This window comes from Emys orbicularis, chromosome 1 (genome assembly GCF_028017835.1).
Source record: "Emys orbicularis isolate rEmyOrb1 chromosome 1, rEmyOrb1.hap1, whole genome shotgun sequence".
Taxonomy (NCBI): domain Eukaryota; kingdom Metazoa; phylum Chordata; order Testudines; family Emydidae; genus Emys; species Emys orbicularis.
The window spans coordinates 257,984,102-258,003,245 of record NC_088683.1 but is presented as its reverse complement, the minus strand read 5'-3'; the positions used below and the strand labels follow the sequence as shown (position 1 = coordinate 258,003,245).

General features: G+C 38.4%; 1 protein-coding gene across 1 annotated transcript in view; it reads right to left on the bottom strand.

Moving 5' to 3' along the window:
- Nucleotides 1-13,303: 13,303 nt before the first annotated feature.
- TUBGCP3 (tubulin gamma complex component 3) overlaps nt 13,304-19,144 on the bottom strand; it is a 110,524-nt gene continuing 104,683 nt past the window's right edge. Inside the window, exons 20-22 of the mRNA XM_065412856.1 lie at nt 18,042-18,182; nt 16,984-17,100; nt 13,304-13,462 (exon numbers count right to left, since the gene is read on the bottom strand). Coding sequence (XP_065268928.1) covers nt 13,304-13,462; nt 16,984-17,100; nt 18,042-18,182 — 417 coding nt within the window. The remainder of the gene's footprint in view (nt 13,463-16,983; nt 17,101-18,041; nt 18,183-19,144) is intronic.

Below are 19,144 nucleotides of genomic sequence, written 5' to 3'. Positions count from 1 at the left end.
TGCATTAGCTGTTAGACATTTTTCAGTTACATGACAAATGTTTTGTACTTTGACTTTGTTACCAGTGTTACTTTTTGTATTTATACTGATGTAACATGTTATGAACCAATATTTCAGTTACCCATTTCCTTTTTGATTCATTAATATTATGGGATACAAACTATTTGAAATATAAAACATTTAAAATATTTTACCATAAAACCAAAAAAAAGGGATATTAATTTTCATCCTAAAATTGGATGAAAGACTGGTGGAAAGACTCCAGTTGACTTCAGTGAGCTTTAGAGCAGAACCTTATAGTATAAAAAGCACATTAAATGTTTATACTTTCATTTAAAACCAAATGGCCAGAAACATGATCATACACTATCACCTCCCACCCTCCTATCACAGACAGAGCTTTTTTGCGGGGGGGGGAGGGGGGAGATGAAGATCTATTGGTAATATGTGTGAAATATATATGTGGCAGTGGGGGGTGATTTAATCTAATTCTAACTGAATATATTTAGACTAAGTATCTTTGGTTTGGTAGTGCTGCTATTTTCATGGGCTGTATATTCTTCATTCATTTTTACCAGGGTGCCTTGAATATATCTTGGCGGTGATTTGGCTCAGTCCACTTTCTATCTAGATATTGTGCCTATAGTGTCAGGAGTCTACATAATAGGACTTGCTTCTACAAAATTGTGGGGTGGTGTTTGTGTTTTTGTTAATAAACTATTCAGCATCTTACTGTAATTTGCTAAAAATGCAGTAACTGGAATGTAAAGTAAAATATGTGCGATTTAGAAGTCACCCAATATGTCTGGTTTATCTATCTGCATCAGTTAACTTGATTTTGAAAACTATTATGTAGTTTAATTTCCCCCCCAAAAATAGGGGGTTTCGGTTTTGTTTGTTGGTTGGTTGGGGATGGATGGGTGAGATGACTCACTCACAAAAATACAAAATGATCTTTAACTTTTAAAGCTGAGAAATATTACATCATTGATATGGTCATAATCAGGTAGTGAAGACTTAAATGCCATTTTAAAATTAATTGTTTTCTCTTATTAAAGAGAAGTCAGAATTCAGTGAAAAGGAAAACAAGACACAGACACCTTTTGAGGGACAAAGTCGCAGTCTACAAGTCTCAGATGAAAATATAGACCAATTTAAAGCAACACTTGTGCCAGGTAATATCCATTCATTATAAACTGGAGTAGCAAATCAAAATGTCTGCTGTACGTAATGTCTCCAGTTTTATCTTTTAGTGTAATAACCACTAAATGGCTTTTCACTTCAGTTGTTTCCTGCTAAATAGACTACTGCCTACACACCACAGGCTGATTTTATATTAAACGACAACAGACTGCACCCAAATATTAGGGGTCATAGTCTGTGCTTGCCTCAAACTGAACTCCAAAGTTGTACCTGAAAGTTTTGCATTCACGAAGCAAGTAGTTAGACATGTAACTACCCCTGCAGGTGTACACAGTGTCAGAGGCCAAGCTTTAAATTATTAGTAACTGTCAAATTTTTCAAAATAAATCAGAAAAAGCTTTTCTAAGTTTATCTTCTTGACTTTAGTGTCTAGATATCTCTGCCATAGGTGCATTAGAAATGCCTATATTGGCTCGCAACATCTCCATATTTAACCCGTTAGCATGTCACAGTTATGGACTGAGTAAGTGATTGCGGAGAAGCCATAATTTGCCTTAGTGCTTATTGTACTACTAATTAAGACACACTTAGAATTTGCTCTTTCCCTCCTCCCCCCCCAAACAGAGCCTACAAGTGTCACAACAAAGGCAAACATGAAGGATGCCAAACGATTTGAATTTTTTAAAGAGCATGAAGGTAAAATATTGGCTGTTACTTATTTAAAAAAAATATAAAGCTGCACATTAAGACAAGGGTTTAGTGTAGGCAAACAGATAAAATACCAGCTTGCTCTGCCTGCCCATCTCAACAAAATGTACTGTAGTTTAGTTAAAAGGAATCTTACCTAATGCAACAGGGGTATAATTTCAGCTTTGTTGTCCTGTATTTATTAACTTAGTAAGCTACTGCTTTATTTAAACTCTTGATTTATGCCTTTCAGTTGAGTTTTATTCAGCTAAAATGTATTGTGTGTGTTCAGCTGAAAGAGGGCAAACATTTTTCTATGGCTATGGCAATTTGTTTGCATAGACCTCAATTACAACATTAAAAGGGCAGATTGTGTTGTTGTTGGGCTGCTTAGATTACAATAAAAGCATCTAATAAAGTCAGACATGAGAAATCAGAGCTAAATACTATACAAAAACTATGGTCTACCTATTTACTAAATTTAATTTTGTACTCAAGCTGCATGGCTTTGGTTTCAGAATTCATCAAACAAGTCACAAGAAAATAATTTACAGATATTTCACCAGTAAGGCTCTGGGTTAGCAGGACTTTATTTATGGAATAAAGCTCAGCTGACAGATAAAGAAAAGTTAAATAAATGCAGTATTGCTATTTTTAACATGAATGCAACAAATAAATGTGTGTGGATGTATTTTCCCTCAAACAGCCAATCATCCAGTTGAAAACCTACAGCATGTGATTCCTAGAAACTAGACTATGGGAAGAAAGGGCTACTAGTGGCATTTATTGGAGAGAATAAGGTGGAGTCTAGTAGCAGCACTGCTGGATGGTAGTCTCTCTCTATTGCATTGAGAGATTTTTATTTACATTAATGGATTTTAGTATGAGAGATATGCTAAATTACTGCTATAAATGCTGGCTTTTGGATTCCAGAGTACTGTTGCTGCAGATTAGGTTGCCAGAATTAAGGATGCTGTTTCTAAGGAGTAGATTTAGTACAACATGTGTCCAGTTTCTATGCATACTGATTTTTCTGGGCTTCCAAAGCTTCCTTCTGAAGCCAAATGTTTACTGGCAGAGCATCTAAGTCCAAGGTCAGATTACTGCAGAGGCAGTACACATAGCCCTGAGGGAAGATAATCATCTCTCTAGGGACAACCTCAACTCAGCTGAAGGAGCATCATTGATTGGCTTTGAAGGGGGGGGGATCATCACAATGAATTATATTAAGGGTAGAGAGATTAAGTAAAATGTTGAAATGGGTCCTAACAAAACGAAAAGGAAGAGCAACTAAGAAGGGGGGAAGGAAAGCAATACAGACACAAGAAGAGAGATGGAGACTAGTAGGAACAGGGTCTGGGAAGAAGAAATAAATGAAAATCAGTGTGGGTATAGGAGGGCGGGGGCAGGGTGGAGAGAAGTCATAGAAGCAAATAGCTTACTTATAGGGGCAGGACTGTTTGATAGAAACTCAGAAATTTCTTCCCCTAAATCTTACTCTTTGAAAGAGATAGAAGGGTGTTTCATTATTACACATAACCCCCTACAATATGATCAGACATTTTAAACCATAGCTTGTTGCTATTTTAAATATATTTATTAAGCATGACCATCTTTTCACTCATCTCCGTTATTACAATGCTTCTATGAGTTAGGAGGAGCTATTGTGTGACAGAGGCACATATGGAGTAGTGACAAGTCCTGTTTTAGATCTCTCATAAACAAGGGTTAAAAGTATTTGGAGAGAAACAGAGGGCCACATTCAACCTGAAGTAAATGGTGGTAAAGCCAAATTTAGCGGATATTTAAAAAGTGCTGTAAATTAAACATGTTTAGGGCATGAAAAAGTGAAAGTTGCAAGTTTGGCTTTCATTGGCTATGCAAAATAAGTGTAGCTTCGTGCTGATGGAGTGGAAGAGTGTTGTAATGAGCAGGGAAATGAAAGCTGCCCTCCCCATTCCCTCCCACCCCCTCCCCATTCTAATTTACATCTACACCATCCTCAACACATTTGGGAGAAAGTCCAGGCCCAGCATAAGCCAGAGCAGCTACCATTAACTTCTACACAAGTTGTATCCACTTATGCCAGCCTTGAATTTGACCCTAGAATACCAAATCAGGGGTTACACTCATTTTTACACACCCACTGAGGATTTAGCTTAGCAAGCTACATCACTGCTTGCCTAACTTTCAGCATATGAATAATCCCAATTGTAGGTCAGACTCAGTATCTTTTACACTTTAATCAGTGGTGTAAAATGCATGTCAGGTGTAAGAAGTAGTATTAAACTTGCATGGTTTTGACATTTAGGCCTCAATTCATGAAGGTTCTTAAGTACAATGCTGAACTTTAAGCATGAGTAGTCCTAGGAGTCTATAAACTTAAAGTTAGGTACATGTGTAAGAGTTTCTTGATGAATCAGGGCCAAAGTGTCACATCAGTGAAAGTTACAATACTTCACTTCTTGCACCTGACATGTAATTTACCCCACCATTTAAGTCGCTGATGTGTTGTTTGAAATGTCCTTAATTTGGATAGGTTATATGACAGCAAGATTCCAAGGCAAAGATAATTTGTACACCTCTACCCCGATATAACGCGACCCGATATAACACAAATTTGGATATAACGCGGTAAAGCAGTGCTCCGGGGGGGTGGGGCTGCGCACTCCGGCGGATCAAAGCAACACGGTTTCACCTATAATACGATAAGATTTTTTGGCTCCCAAGGACAGCATTATATTGGGGTAGAGATGTATTTAAAATTGGTCCAACGATGTAAACACTAAATACAATGCTGGGTTTAAATAAATAATAAAACTTCACAGCCTTCCTTAAATATTGAAATTACAGTTCACTTCCTGTTGACATTTGAGGGCTACAGGATTGGCCTTACTAGCCAAGCTTTATTAGCATGAATAGGAAAGAATGTATTGTGGTTCTCATGTATGCTTGTCTGTTAGCTGATCTGAGTGATTGGAAAGGGAGTTTGGCTGCATCCTTACTAGTTGATCTAGACAAAATATTTAAATTGCCATAGTCATAAGAGCATTTCAAGAAAATATACCAAAAATATATCCCAAAGTGCATAAGTTGCATGACTTTAAAGAGCTCTGTTTGGTGCTACTTTAATGCAAAAATGTAACAGGATTTTTACTAGTGCAAAGAAATTACAAAAGGAGAAGAACGTTTTACTATGATTTGCAGCAATGTTTAGAACACATTGTAAAATTATTAATAATACACTAATTTCCCCCTCTAATGTGGAATTGTACAATTTCCTTTAGGTATTCGTGACAGGAAAAAAGCAAAAGCTGCAGATCTTAAAGGCCTTCTCAAGCACATTATCATAGCCTGTGTAGCGGTCACTGGTTTGATACTGGCTGTAATAGTGTTGATGCACATATTTACTTCGATATTTGCGAAGAACAAACAGTGAGTTGTTGTTTCCCCCCCATTATATAGTACATGGTTGCTATCGAATAATTAAGATGTTATGGTTAAATGCACATAATGGTTTTTTGAATTCTGGAACACAGTGTTAATTCCTCACAGTAAAAGACAACATCAGACGGTAAATTAGGTTTCTGCTGTAAGATAATTTAAAAATTATCCAAATTCATAAAAATATATATTGCTTTCTGAACTTATTTTTATTATTGTAGGGAACCAGTAATAACTAATACTTACAACATTTACAAAAGAGAAAACCCAACAAAAGATGAAGCCAAATCAATCTCAGAAATAGATTGCAAAGAAGTGAAAAAAGACATTGCTGTAGTGAAAAATCAGTCTGAACATAGTAACCTGAATCGACTACCAGTGAATTTATCAAAAGACAAATCTAAAGAAAATGGTCAAGACTTAGAACCTTCAGAAAAACAACCAGGCCATAATACTTCCTCCATTAACTCTCCATCAAAAAGGATTGATGAAAGAAATACAATTCTGTCAACGTCAACTGAACCTTTAAAATGTAACCACTCTTCACAAATGCCCCCTGACAATTGTTCGTCTTCAGAAATGAAAACATGCAAGAACCACAGAACAAGACCTAGAACTTTAAAAACAAATCAATCTTGTTGTCACAAACCAAGACAACATTGTACAGAACCAAAAGAACATGGTTATCAAAGACTACGGGATAAAGATATCGCTCTTCATAGAAAGCATTTACACCATCAAAGATCATCTAGGCATGACAAACATAGATCAAAGTCTACAAAATGTAATACAACTCATTCAAATTGTTCACTTCCAGATGGATGTTGTCATGACTCAAGTCCTAGTGATGATTCTTCATCAGATGTATTCATTTCTTCAGATACAACTGCAAAAACACATCTGTCAGAAATATCCCAACATGATGGTTCAAAGTGTACATATTCTCAGCACAGAATGGGTTCTTGTAGCTCTGATTCATATTCTGATTAGAACATTAGTAGCATTCAAAGGAGTAAACATCATCATTCCACATGATCAGTGATATCCAGCAGCATGTAGTACCAATCATTTTACCACGTGTGATCATGATAGTCCTGTGAGTCCTGGAGGTTGTTTTCTTTTGTAATCATGCTAATAAATAAATATTTTTATATTAGGCTTCAGTACTTGCTAATGTAGAGATTAGTTTCAGGTTTGTTAATGACATCTTATAAACTATTAAGCTAACTTGCACATTTTCTTTATATGTTTGAGTTTTCACAATGCCTATAACTAACATTGCAATACTAATACCGTAAATGAGCCACACAGAAAAGACTCATAACTGAATGTGAATCTATCAAGTCTTTTGGATTTTTTTATCAAATGTTTTTGTCTCAATTCCCCCAACCCCAGTGATCATTTTCTGTAGGGGTGAGGAAATGTGAAGAGTTCTGTTTACTGATACCTGCATTCTAACAAAATTAAATCCTTTATCCAGAACTGGTCCAGTTCCAACGGAGCAAGAAAAGATGGATGCTAGACATTAGAAGACATTTACCCCTATCCTAACACCAGAATTGTAAATGAGAGAGGGAGAGAGAGAGAGACCGCACATTATAAAGGGCTCGATTCAGGAAAGCACCTTTGCACATGCCAAACTTTAAGCATAAGTGGTCCCACTGAAGTCAAGTGGACTGCTCAAGTGCTTTGCTGAATCAGGGCCTAAATGAAGAAACATTTTGAAAGATGAAGTATAATCATACATAACAAATGTTCACATACAAATAAATATTAGAACAGATCATCAATTTAAGCTGCTCTGAAGAGGATGAAATTTTCAAACTTGTGCATAAATCTGTTTAGTTTTCTTAGTGCAAAGCAACAATTGAATGTTTACTTAAATACATAAAACTTGTAGCATTGGACTTTCAAAAGCTTTGTGTTGGCCTAACTGTGTTCCAATTGAAGTCTGAGTTAGGCCTGTGCTCTGAGTGCTTTTAAAATCCCACCCCTATTTTCCCCCCCTTGTGCATTACTCTAAACCAGTTCCATAGATATTAATCAAGATTTGTGTTCATCTTTTGGATGAAACCAAGCATAAACTTCAGCCCAAAATACAAGGTGGGTTTTTTGTTTGGTTTGATATATCTATATATATCTGATAACGAGGATTTAGAACAGAAGCTCCAAACTTAACCTTCTACAACATTTGTTGCAATGTTGTAGTAGAAGGTTAAGTTAAAACTGTACATAAAAAATTACCCATCACCTACACATGCGTACTTTTACCCATCTCTAAAAACTATCATTGGTAAGAATATAGTCAGCTATTTTAGGGCCTGTAGGCCCCAATCCTGCAAAGACTTGCACCCATGCTTAACCTTAAGCATGAGTACACCTCCATGAAGTTATGCATGTGTGTCAATCTTTGCAGGATCGGAGCCTTACTGGTTAGGCCCCAATTCAGGACAGCACTTAAGCACATACTTAACTTTAAGTACATGATTAAGTCCCACTGATACACGTTTAAGTGCGGTCCTGAATAGAGATGTTTTCTGAAGCAGGCCTTAGAGTACTGCTGTGGAAGAAAAGTCTTAGTGAGAGCAGGTCTGACTATAGAGCAAGACGACAGAAAAATAGGAAAAAAGTAGGTTTATTTTATTTTTTATAATCTCGTTCTTTAAAAAAATGGTGCAATTGGGTGGCTAATTGTTTCAAGAAGATAGAAGGAAAAGTGTCAAATGTGTTTTAACTCAGAACAAAAGTATCAACTTGTCAGAGTTTGCCAAGAGTCCAATGAAATTTTCTAGGAAAACCACACTATTGGGCTGAAAAGATTAAAATATAAAGGGAATAGAAGGAGTTTGGGTGGGAAATAGAAAGAGAGTGTAATATTAATTGTTATTAGAAAAATCGAACAGAGCATAACAAATTAAAAATACCCATGGAAATAGCATTACTCGGTTCCATGCAGTCAATATATGAATGCTGGAGATAAAGCAGAAAAGCTAACAGCAAGGCTGATAAAGAAATATTCAGAGGAAACCCTTGGAATCATATCCTCTCTCTAAAATGAACCAACGTTGACTGTTTCCTTTCCAGACGAAATTAATAAAATACTTCCAGATTATAAAAAAAAAAAAAAAAAAAAAAAACTTATTCACTCATGTGAAATAAAAAAAATAAAAATAAAAAGAGGAATAAATTATCTAATGGAATCAAATTTAAATAGCATATCAAGATACAGACCACCACCAGCAGACTCACCAGGGAAATCCAGAAGGCCATAGAAGACCTATTGTCTGAGGAAAGCCAGGACTGGATGGGCTACCTATCAAATATTACAAGAACTCTCTCTTCAGCTAGCCCAACATTACCACTCTGATGGGTCAGAAAGAACCCAACCACCCCTCCCCCTGCCACATTTCTCCCCCTATACCTGACGGTTAAAATACAGATTTAGCTAATCCACAAACCTCACACTCCACATACACTACAACTAGTCTCCTCCCAGAAGAAGCAACAATAACACTGCTGTAGGGAGAACTCAGACTATTACATTACAAAAACAATGTCACTTATACAGGTCTTTTTCACGGAGTAGCTTACAAAGCACTTTCAAAGGTGGACAAATACAGTTATCCTCTTTTTGTCACTGAGGTGCAGAGAAGATCAAATGATTTGACTCACCATATAATGTAGGGCAATGACACTCTGCCAGACTTCCTGTGTGGCCTCGGGGCAATCACTTAGACCAGTGGTCCCCAAACTTTTCAGGGTCACGTCCCTCCCCATACATGCCCCCTCCCTTCCCCCCACCCCGAGCCAGGGCTGGGAGCAGGGCTGCGGCTCCCGGGGGGAGAGGGGGATGCGGCCAGGGTAAGGGGGCCAAGGCTAGGGCCGCAGCTGGGTCTGGGGCCGGGAGCAGACCTGGCAATGGAGTCGCGGCCAGGGGCTGAGGGCAGGGCCAGGTGAGGAGCTGCAGCCGGGCTGTGGTCGGAGACCAAGGCTGGGGGCAGGGCCGGGAGCCGGGGCCGTGGCTGAGGCAGAGCTGGGAGCGGAGCGGGGTCCCATTAGCTCTCCCTATCCCCCATGGGGGCTGGCCCTGCCGTGCCCCCCAAACGTTCCTCCGTGCCCCCATAGCAGGTGCGCCCCACCATTTAAGGACCTCTTAGGCCCTATCCAACAAAGAACTTAAACACTTACATGCAAGTAGTCCCCTTGAAGTCAATAGGACTATTCACATTGATTAGAATTACACAGGCCTTTGAGCTTTGCTGAACCTATAGTTTTGTGTCTCCGTTCCCCACCTGTAAAAACTGGGATAATAATGCTTCCATACCTCCTAGGAGTGTTATGAAGATAACTTTATTTGTGCTTGTACAGTCTGATATGATGGTAACGGCACATAAACATTCAGAGAGAATAAGATACGGAATTTAAGACTCCAGTTGCCTATGTCCAGTTTCATAAGTCCATGTGATGTAACCTTTTCCAAGGTGGACTCTATCATCATGTAAACTCCTTTGAGAAGATGGAACAGGGGCACAGGGCCAGATGAAGGCAAACTGGGGACGTAGGCACACTACGACTGGGATTTCCTGGGGCTCAACCCTGCAACCCATAGAATGGAAGTGGCAAACGAGCTTCTACTCTTCCAGGGAGGGAGGGGCAGCAGGATGGGGTCCCCATGTGCACCAGGAACAGCAGGGGTGGTTGTGCAGGGGTCCCCCAGTACTTACCTTGGCTTCCAGGATATATTGGCATAGGTGGGGAGACCAGACTTCCTGCACACAGTGTCCTCTCTAATGGGATGGTGCTGATGGGTGTCTTAGAATTAATACCCCATTAAGATACTTGGGACAGTTCCCCTCTCTCAAAAACTATTGTTCCATACTGTCTGCAGACTCAGGTCCTTGCATCAGTTACGTTCTGGTCATATTCTCAAGCCACAGATGTTAACTCAGTATATAACTTAAGCATTTTATCTAATGGGGACTAGGTACCCACACTGTGACCATGTTTAAACTCAAAACTTTAAGCAGCAAGCCTGAGTGGGTTCTAGACTGGCTTACTGGGGAGACAGGTGGAGATTTGACCTAAGAGGTAGATTTGCAAGTCATTGCAAAGGTGGCAGTTGAAAAGAAGTGAGTTAAATTGCAAAGGAGAAGAGGACTGTGAACATATCCAGAAGGGATATCAGAGTGGGAGGAAGGGAGGGGGAAATAGGATCCTCCAAAGTCAACACAACAGGCTCAGTTAAGCAAGATAGGAGAACCGGGAAAGCAGGGAGTGAATCAAGGGAGCCTATATAGGAAAGGGCCTCAAGGAAAAAAAGGAGCAACGGCCCACAGTGCTGAAGAAAAATAAAAGACATGAGTATTTATATAGATGGAGTAAATGCCGTTTTACACTTGGCAAAAAGATTGTCATTAGGGCAGTTTAGGTGCAGTGAAGAAACTGAAAACATTATTGGGGGGTGGAGGGTGGGAGTAAGGAGAAAGTTGAAGAAAATGCATCGACAAAATCCTTCCTAACACAGGAAGCCATTCAATTAACTTGAGAGACAAAGCATTTAAAATTGATGAAGGGCGGTATTTTTTCACACAATGCACAGTTAAATGTGGCAATGAGATCCACATGCTAAGTCAAGGGGCTAGTAGGATTTATTAAAAAAAAAAAATCAGATATTTATATGGACAATAGGCAGAGTTGTGATAACAAGGATTTAAAAATCCCAAGCGTTTTGGAAGGGATATAACCCCTCATGCTTCAGGGTATAAATCAGCCATTAGCTAATCGGGATTAGGAAGAAACTGTCACTGTGGATAAATTGAGTACTGTACGTTTAGGGCACAGCTTTCCTGGCAGGGCAATGTACCTGTTTTGATGGTTTGCCCTCAGAGGTTAATTGAACCTGGACATTTCCAAACAAATTGAAGAACACTGTTCCATTCTCAGACCATTCTACTGATGATTGAGTATGACTTTATACTGTACCAGACTCTTGTTTTCCATCAGTGCACTGGCCCTTAGGTGTCTTAATCCATAGCTTCATTCTCACAGATCACCTCGATCTGCAACAAATGAACCAAGAGGAAAAACAACTAAAACATCAGTGGTGGAAGTCTCAGGATGAATCCGGATGATTCTGTTGAAAATGTTTGACATCTTATATTGTGTCTAGGAGGGAGGCAAAAAAGTTTCTGTATCTACTTTAGAAGCCACAAGGTCTTGGTCAATTGATTTGTTTCAAGTTGACATTCTGATTAATTCACTGTCTCCTCAATTCATTTCTATTTCAAGTGCCTCCTGTTGTGGGGCAAATTTATAGTTTTGAAGAAAAAAAACAAAAAAAAAAAAACAGATGATTCAGGCCGAACTGTGTTCATAGTACAAGGGCAATACTGAAAATGGAAAAACTTTATGTCATCTTTGCTCAATGCTTTAGCTGTCTCTTTCAGGTACTGGAGTTGAATGACCTTTGTACCACAACTTGTGATTTAGGCCCATGCTCCTCTTGGCTGATGACCTGAACGACCTCCTTATCTGAAGGACCTTTCCCCATTGATACCACTACACAATCAGTGGAGGAGCTTGAATTGAAGCACCAATGTTTTAAAGTAGGCAAGGCTGTTGTGTGACAGGGCATTCTCAACAATGGAATTTTCTTCCTCTTGATCCAAAGTAGCCCAAACTTGATAGACAAAGGGGCTTTACAGCATGCAATGTAGGCCGGTTACCCAGATGTTTAGAGAGGGGAAAGGGAAGGGGAAAGAGGCAAGCTTTGGAGTACTTGATCAAGTGCTCTGATCACATTGGGTGATTTGTTATGGGACTGGGCTGTTGGGATTTCAGTGTAATTATTTGTATGTTATAACTTTTTGTAGAATTGTGATCTCAGTTGATGTGAGCATACCAAGACCTGCTATGGATAGAGATTTTGTAATTAAAAAAGATCTATGCACATTGGTATGCAGTTTACCCTTTTTCCACCTTCTCCAAAAATGTGTCATTTTCCAGTCACAAAAACCAGCGAAGTATTTGAAAGATAGTTGTGTTTTTATTTTTCTAAGCTTTTACTTGTGGAACATAATAAATGGATACTTAAATGACTTGATATAATGACATCTTTACAAAAACCATTTCCCCCTAACATCTGGACAGCAATATATAAATATTTACAATGGAAAAATAGGCAAGGAAAGAAATAAGTAGTCTTCATTATCCAAGTCAATTTCTTTCTAATCATATTTTGACCACAAAATACTTCATTCACTTCTATCCATATTTACACATTTCTTTACTTCACTTGGAATAGCACTGAGGTTTTAACTTCAATTTTTAGGATGCTATATTATGTGATACATGTCACACCTGTTACGTTCCTGTAATTTGCTTTTGAATAGTAGCAGAATTTGCCTGGAGTAATAAATCAAAGTTTTGAAAATGTTATCCTTAAAGAGAAAAAAAAATTAAGAATGTATGTAAACTTTACATACCAGGATACAAAGTTTCTCACACAAATACATCACAACACTGAAAAATCAGTATAGTAAAATGTTTTTCTTAAGGATATTAGGTCTCGATCCAAATCTCTTGGCTTTAACAAAAGCGATATCCCAATAGAACAAATATATATAGAAAAAATAACACCCTCTTATTTTACTGTTAAAAAAGGAAACAGTGCCTTCTGAAACAAACTAAGATGTGATTTCCTGGAGACAAATGTACGTTACAGTGAAGAGAGCTTAAAAATCCCCAAATAAAATATGGTCTTCATTAAGAGGAAGATTCAGCAGATCAGTTGGAACAGTTTAAACCAGCCCACTTAATTTTGTAATATTACAAACGTCAATGTAAAAAACAAGACTTTTTTGCTCTCTGTCCCATAGTGTCACACAATCACGACTGAAAACATATTGCCTGAAGAAATGATAGACACCTATTGCATGCCATTTGGTTTTAGTATGTAGACATTGACTGCCTTGTCCAATACCAGGTTTAACATCCTTCCGAAATCTAGGAACAGTCATTAGAAGTTGCTTTACATATGTGAGCTGCGTCTCCCTCTAGTGCCCAAAGACATACGAAGTCTTGGTTCTCTTGCTTTATAATGTTCATTGAAGTCCAATCTAAAGCTAAGAAATCGAAGGCTTTCATCGGAACTGGTTGTCAGTAAGATCAAAAACTGTTGCACAATGCCCTGAAGGAAAAGGGAAAAATAAGAGATTCACCAGAATGTATAGATGGTGTCATTTGTGTGCAATAGTATTTGTTGACAAACTAAGGATCTGAATGGTAGCACCATATTAAAGGAATAGGGGACTCCCAAAGGAAGGGCAAGCAGAATGTTTATAACTAGTAGTTCACAAATCAAGTGGAGATAGTTTTGCACTTCTGTAAAACCAAGCATAACAAATCCACAGCTATATACCGGGACTTCATGACTGAAGTTAAAAATAGAAAACCTATAACAGCAACAGCAGAGGCTCTTAAGCCAGTTGGGCCCTACTTATTCTGAGAAGCCTCTTCAGCTTTGTATCCTGCACCAGTGTCATTGCAGCATGAAAGCACTGATGCTGCAGCTACACCATTGCAACTGGTTCTCCTGCAACCCATTCAGCAGCTACTTCACCTAGGAAGGTGGTGGAATCTCCTTCCTTAGAGGTTTTTAAGGTCAGGCTTGACAAAGCCCTGGCTGGGATGATTTAGCTGGGGATTGGCCCTGCTTTGAGCAGGGGGTTGGACTAGATGACCTCTTGAGGTCCCTTCCAACCCTGATATTCTATGATTTTACAAGGTTTCTTATACTATCAATTACTTTTCTGTTTTGAGCTACTGCAGTTTATATAATTATATGCACATATATTGTGTTCTGTTAGCTGCAGTGCATGCACTCAAGATTTTGTTTGTTTTAAAAATGTTTTATTTATAATCTCACAGAAAAACTGTTAAACTAGCTTGATTATGGTTGCGAAGTCAAACACTCAAAAGTTAGTAAATATCAGAACTAAGTTTACCTGCGAAACCTTAATTCACTCCCCTTGTGCATATGCATTATATGATGCTAATTACATGATCACATACTATTTTTTCCCCCCACAGGTCCCTGCCTCATTTGCACAGAACAGACCGCGCTCACTTAATTCAACAGTTTGTTTTCTCCTCATAGTTCAGTGGGTAGCCCTAGGCCTTATTTACTACACACTATTCAAACTCTGTTCTGAAATCAATTATTAATTTCCTCCTGGGCTCTTCTCTGGTGCACATCTCTAAAGTGTCTTAGTGTTTCACAAACATTCAGAAACTTATTTTCATAACACCTCTGTGAGGTAAGGGAGTGGTATTATCCCAATTTTACTGATGGGGAGCTAAAACAGAGAGATTAAGGTCAAAAATATCCAGTCAATTTAAGGGTCAACCAATACCTAGTACCTGATTTTTCTATAGCAAATTTTATCTGTTCAAAGCAGGGCTCTCTCTGACTTCAATTGCAGCTGTGAGTGCTCAGCACTTCTGCAAATCAGACCCAGGGTCTCAAATTGGGCACCCAGAAAATGAGGAATGCACAATTAGTGTCTACCTGTGAAAAGTCTGGATTAAGTGACTTGCCCAGCATCACACAGGAACTCCCTGACAGAGACAGGAATAGAATCTAGTTCTCCAGGATGGCTTTCAACCACTATCACCGTCCTGAGACTGAGACGATCATTTCTCTTCCAGCAATCCTCTGCCTCAGATTCACAGACTGGCTTGTCTTTTCAGGGAATTAAGCTGCAAACCTTTTATGGCGTCTTTACTGAGCATGTGTGAACTGCAGTTTGTCAAAGGCTTATAACTTGGCCAGTTTAGATGGATTTTCACAGGGATGACAAGAGATATGTCTCTGACACAAATGCCACTCCCCTGCCAAATTACACAGCATGGAAGCACTAGAGCTTCTGAAATATGGTTGCCAGATTTTTTTTTTTTTTTTTTAAAACATGGGCAGAACATTTTTACCTAGCCTCCCTCTCAGAAACAGCTGAACCACTTTGGCTGAAATTCACCCCAAGGCAGACAGCCAGCATGGAAATTTTCAGCCCAAAGGGTTAAAATTTCACAAAGTTATAAGCAACTCAAAACAGGATCTTGGGAGGTGCCGGACAACCTTAATAGCATCAGTATTTTAGGTGGAGCTGGTATTATTTAATTTTACAAAACAATTTCATAAACTAGAAATGCTAATTTACGAGATTTGCTTTTTAAAAGCATTTAGTACAGAACCTTCCCAGTTGTGGCTGTTACTATCCAAACCCAGCTTTGGAGACCTGGGTCAGAAACAATGAGCCAGATACCCAGAAATGGGTATTGCAAAAGATGGAGAAGTGCTGTGCAAGGACACGCTGAACAGGTTTATAACAGCCAGAACGGCTAGTATAGACACGATGCATCCTTGCAAGCAGTAATGGTGGAACTACTGGTGGCTTAATGTTGCAAAAACAAACAAACCCCTATATGTGTTTTATTGTCTAAGGCATACATCAGTCCTGGTAACAATGCTGTATAAATGCAGAACATGGTTCACTTAGAAGAAACCTCTGCTGTCTCCCTGATTCATTGATCTATTTTTATTTAATATGTCTACATTTAACATCTTGTATTTTGTCTAATGTACTAAACGTAGGAAATTATAAACAGCAAAAAGGGAGAGAACTGGCCCAACAAGTTTAGTTAGAAACATGCATTAAAATATGAAGACAATATCACTGTAATCTTCAATGTCTAATTTTAGATTTTATTTACTGGCTTTTGAATAGTTAAAGCTAAAAAATGCTGTCCTTATCCTACACAGTGCTACTTTGCAGGGGGTTTCAGAAAAGTACATGATGAGACATTTCAGATGAGCTTTGACAACTAGACACAATAGGGCAAGTTGAAACTGAAAATCCATCCTTGACAGTCAATTTCCTGACCTTCGTAAATTGAAAGAGGTGTGGCCCTAACGTTTTATGGTAGATTACCGTAACGTTAATTTCCTTAAAAAAAAAAAAATCCTGTGGAATGCTTTGCTTGAAATGTAGCTACCGGCTTCCTTAGTGAATGGTGCATTTGGAATAAAATGTAACTAATTAAGAGTAAGCCTGAATAATTCTCTTTTCACAGCATGGGACTCTGCATGCTTTCACTTAGCTGCTCAGACACTACCCATTTCAACATCCCTAAAATAAGAACAGAAAATGACTGTTTCTTTAAGAGAATTATTTGGGTAGTAATCATGTGCAAAGATTAGGAAGGTAAATGGAATGCAATTGGGATTATACTGATTAAGATTACTTTTAAAAGATCTATTAAATCCATTATGAAACAAGTATGAGACTTAACAGAAAAGGCTATCATGGTCTATCATGTAAGAAAGTACTTGCTTTCAAAGCTCATACAGAACAGCTACTAGAAGTTCCCAAATATCATCCACCTACAAACTATCAATTTTCCTAAGGTTGATGTTTTCCATGGAGCCACCCTTGAATTAATTAAAACATATATAAAAAGACAAAACACACTGTACTGAGGACTAGCTAACATGAATGTTTAAAAAAAAAATAAAAATCCAGATTATGGACAGACGAACATTCATATTGAAATTGCAGGTAGTTTTGATTTTTAGAAACTCAAATGTATACAAAACTGGCAAATTTATTGTCTTGGTACAGATTAAACAATCCTTATAAATCTGAAGGTCACCTGATAGAAATGTGTAAGTATTCGCAGCTGTGAACACATTTTTGGTACAGATTCTTGAAACTCTCTAATCCTTTTGTTCTCTTCTTCCTCTTCGGATGTAGTTACTCCCCACTCACCCTACAGAACAAAGTGAGAGAGATGTTTAACCTCACATTTATAAACTATGGGTCCAGCTACCAACTGGACTAAACAGACATGTTCATGCATCGAAATTCATCATAACAAGCCACATATTCAGCTTCTCATATTGTGACTGTCAACCCCTTCACACTGGTTATGCAGCAAATATAACTAGCAAGTTGTGTTAATGAATCTACAAAAGGTGACAAGTTATAAAATGTACTTGCCAAGAATTATTATAAAATAGACAATGGTAAATGAGAATTCCATAAGTTTGTGTGTGTTTAGGAATGAGCTGGTTTCATCACATATCCACTCTTCCAATTGAATGTATGTGTATGGTGGGAGGGAAAAGGATTTGACTTTTAGGTTTAGGCAAGACATTTTCCATGAGGGGTTCAGAGCTCTGAACCTACTCCTCAGTCTGAAACATCTCAAAAATGGCTGACTTTTAAGACATCCTGCAAGACCTTCTATTTAACCTTCTATGGAGTGTGTGGAAGCTGCTGATATATCCTCTCTCTGACTATATATTTAACTTTTGGCGAAGGTACCTAACAACCTTGGAGGTTTGTTTTGTCTTAAAAAACACATCCACTTTAAATTAAAAAATATATTGTTCTTCCATCTGTCTCAAATAATTGCCACACATAATTAAGGTTAAGATTATGTCATGGAGGTTACTGAAGACACAGAATCCATGACTCCCAGGGACCTCCATGATATTTTCCACTTCAGCCCCAGGACGGCTAGCGCCCCCCCACAGTTCCTAGCCCTTCCTTCCCCTTTTGTCAGTTATTTTAAAGCAAAAGTCAGGGACAGGTCACAGGCTTCCATGTATTTTTGTTTATTGCCTGTGACATGTCCATGATTTTTACTAAAAATAACCGTGATAAAATCTTAGCCCATAATACATTGCACTGCCAGCCTTACTGTACCTCAAGTTCATGCTGCTTCTTTTTCTCTTCAAACTGCAACCTCAGCTGCAGCTCCTCCAAAGCAGCTCTGTACATTACATCTTGAGCACTCTGAAGCTCAATGATTTGATCAAAAATGGCTCGAAGCTGGTTAAGAAGTGTCTGTGAGAAGATTCAGAAAGGGTAAAAAAGAAGATTTTGGATATAAAAAGGATTTTAAAGCTACTGTTACATTTGTTGAGATTCTAAAGAATTATTTAGCTGAAAGCAAATTGGTAACCTAGAGCACAACTAAGCAGAAAACCCAGATTCAGGAGAAACATTAATACACTTCTTACTGGAACCAAAAAGGGCCAGTCCATATTGCAATAGCAACATGCTTCATCTCAAGCTCTGTGCCTGCATATGCACCCCAAATGCAAGCCAATGACCAACTTTTCTATCTGAAGATTATCACAATGGTTAAGAACATTAAGGGAAAGAGTGGAGTAAAACAGATGGCCAATAGTCCACTCCTAGATCCAAAATAATTATGTTACCGCTACAGGAAGTCTGGAAAGAAAGAAAGCGAGAACATTTTGCAGTTCCTCTTGGTTCTCCTAAAAGATTCTTTTTAAATTCTTACCAGTTGTACAGCTCCTACTAGCAGTGTAAAACAACTGAGTTTTTAACATAAAGCGCTTTGCTCTGGTATTGCCCTTTTCCAATTCAAAAGCAGCTTTTTTGGCTAATTGGCCCATCAAGGAAATAATTATTTGTATTACAGTAGTGCTTGAAGGCTCCCAGTGTGTTATAGAAAACAATATGGTACCCACCCCAAAGTGTTTACAATATAATCAAGGCAAGATGCAACAAGTGGGTGGATTACACCACTGAAATGAATATGAGAGAGGAGATGAGGGCAATGGTAATGAGAACAAGCATTTACATAGATCAAAAAGATAAGAAACATCTGAAGTCTCTACTGGCTATCTATCTAGTAGTTATCTGTTGGCAGATTCCCATAACCATCATGGAAGAACAAGTCTTAAGAAGGTATCTGAAAGAGGAGAGGGTAGTGGTTTCACATTCTAGTCTGCAGAGGGTATTCCACACATAAAAGGAGGCACAGAGGAAGGTGTGAA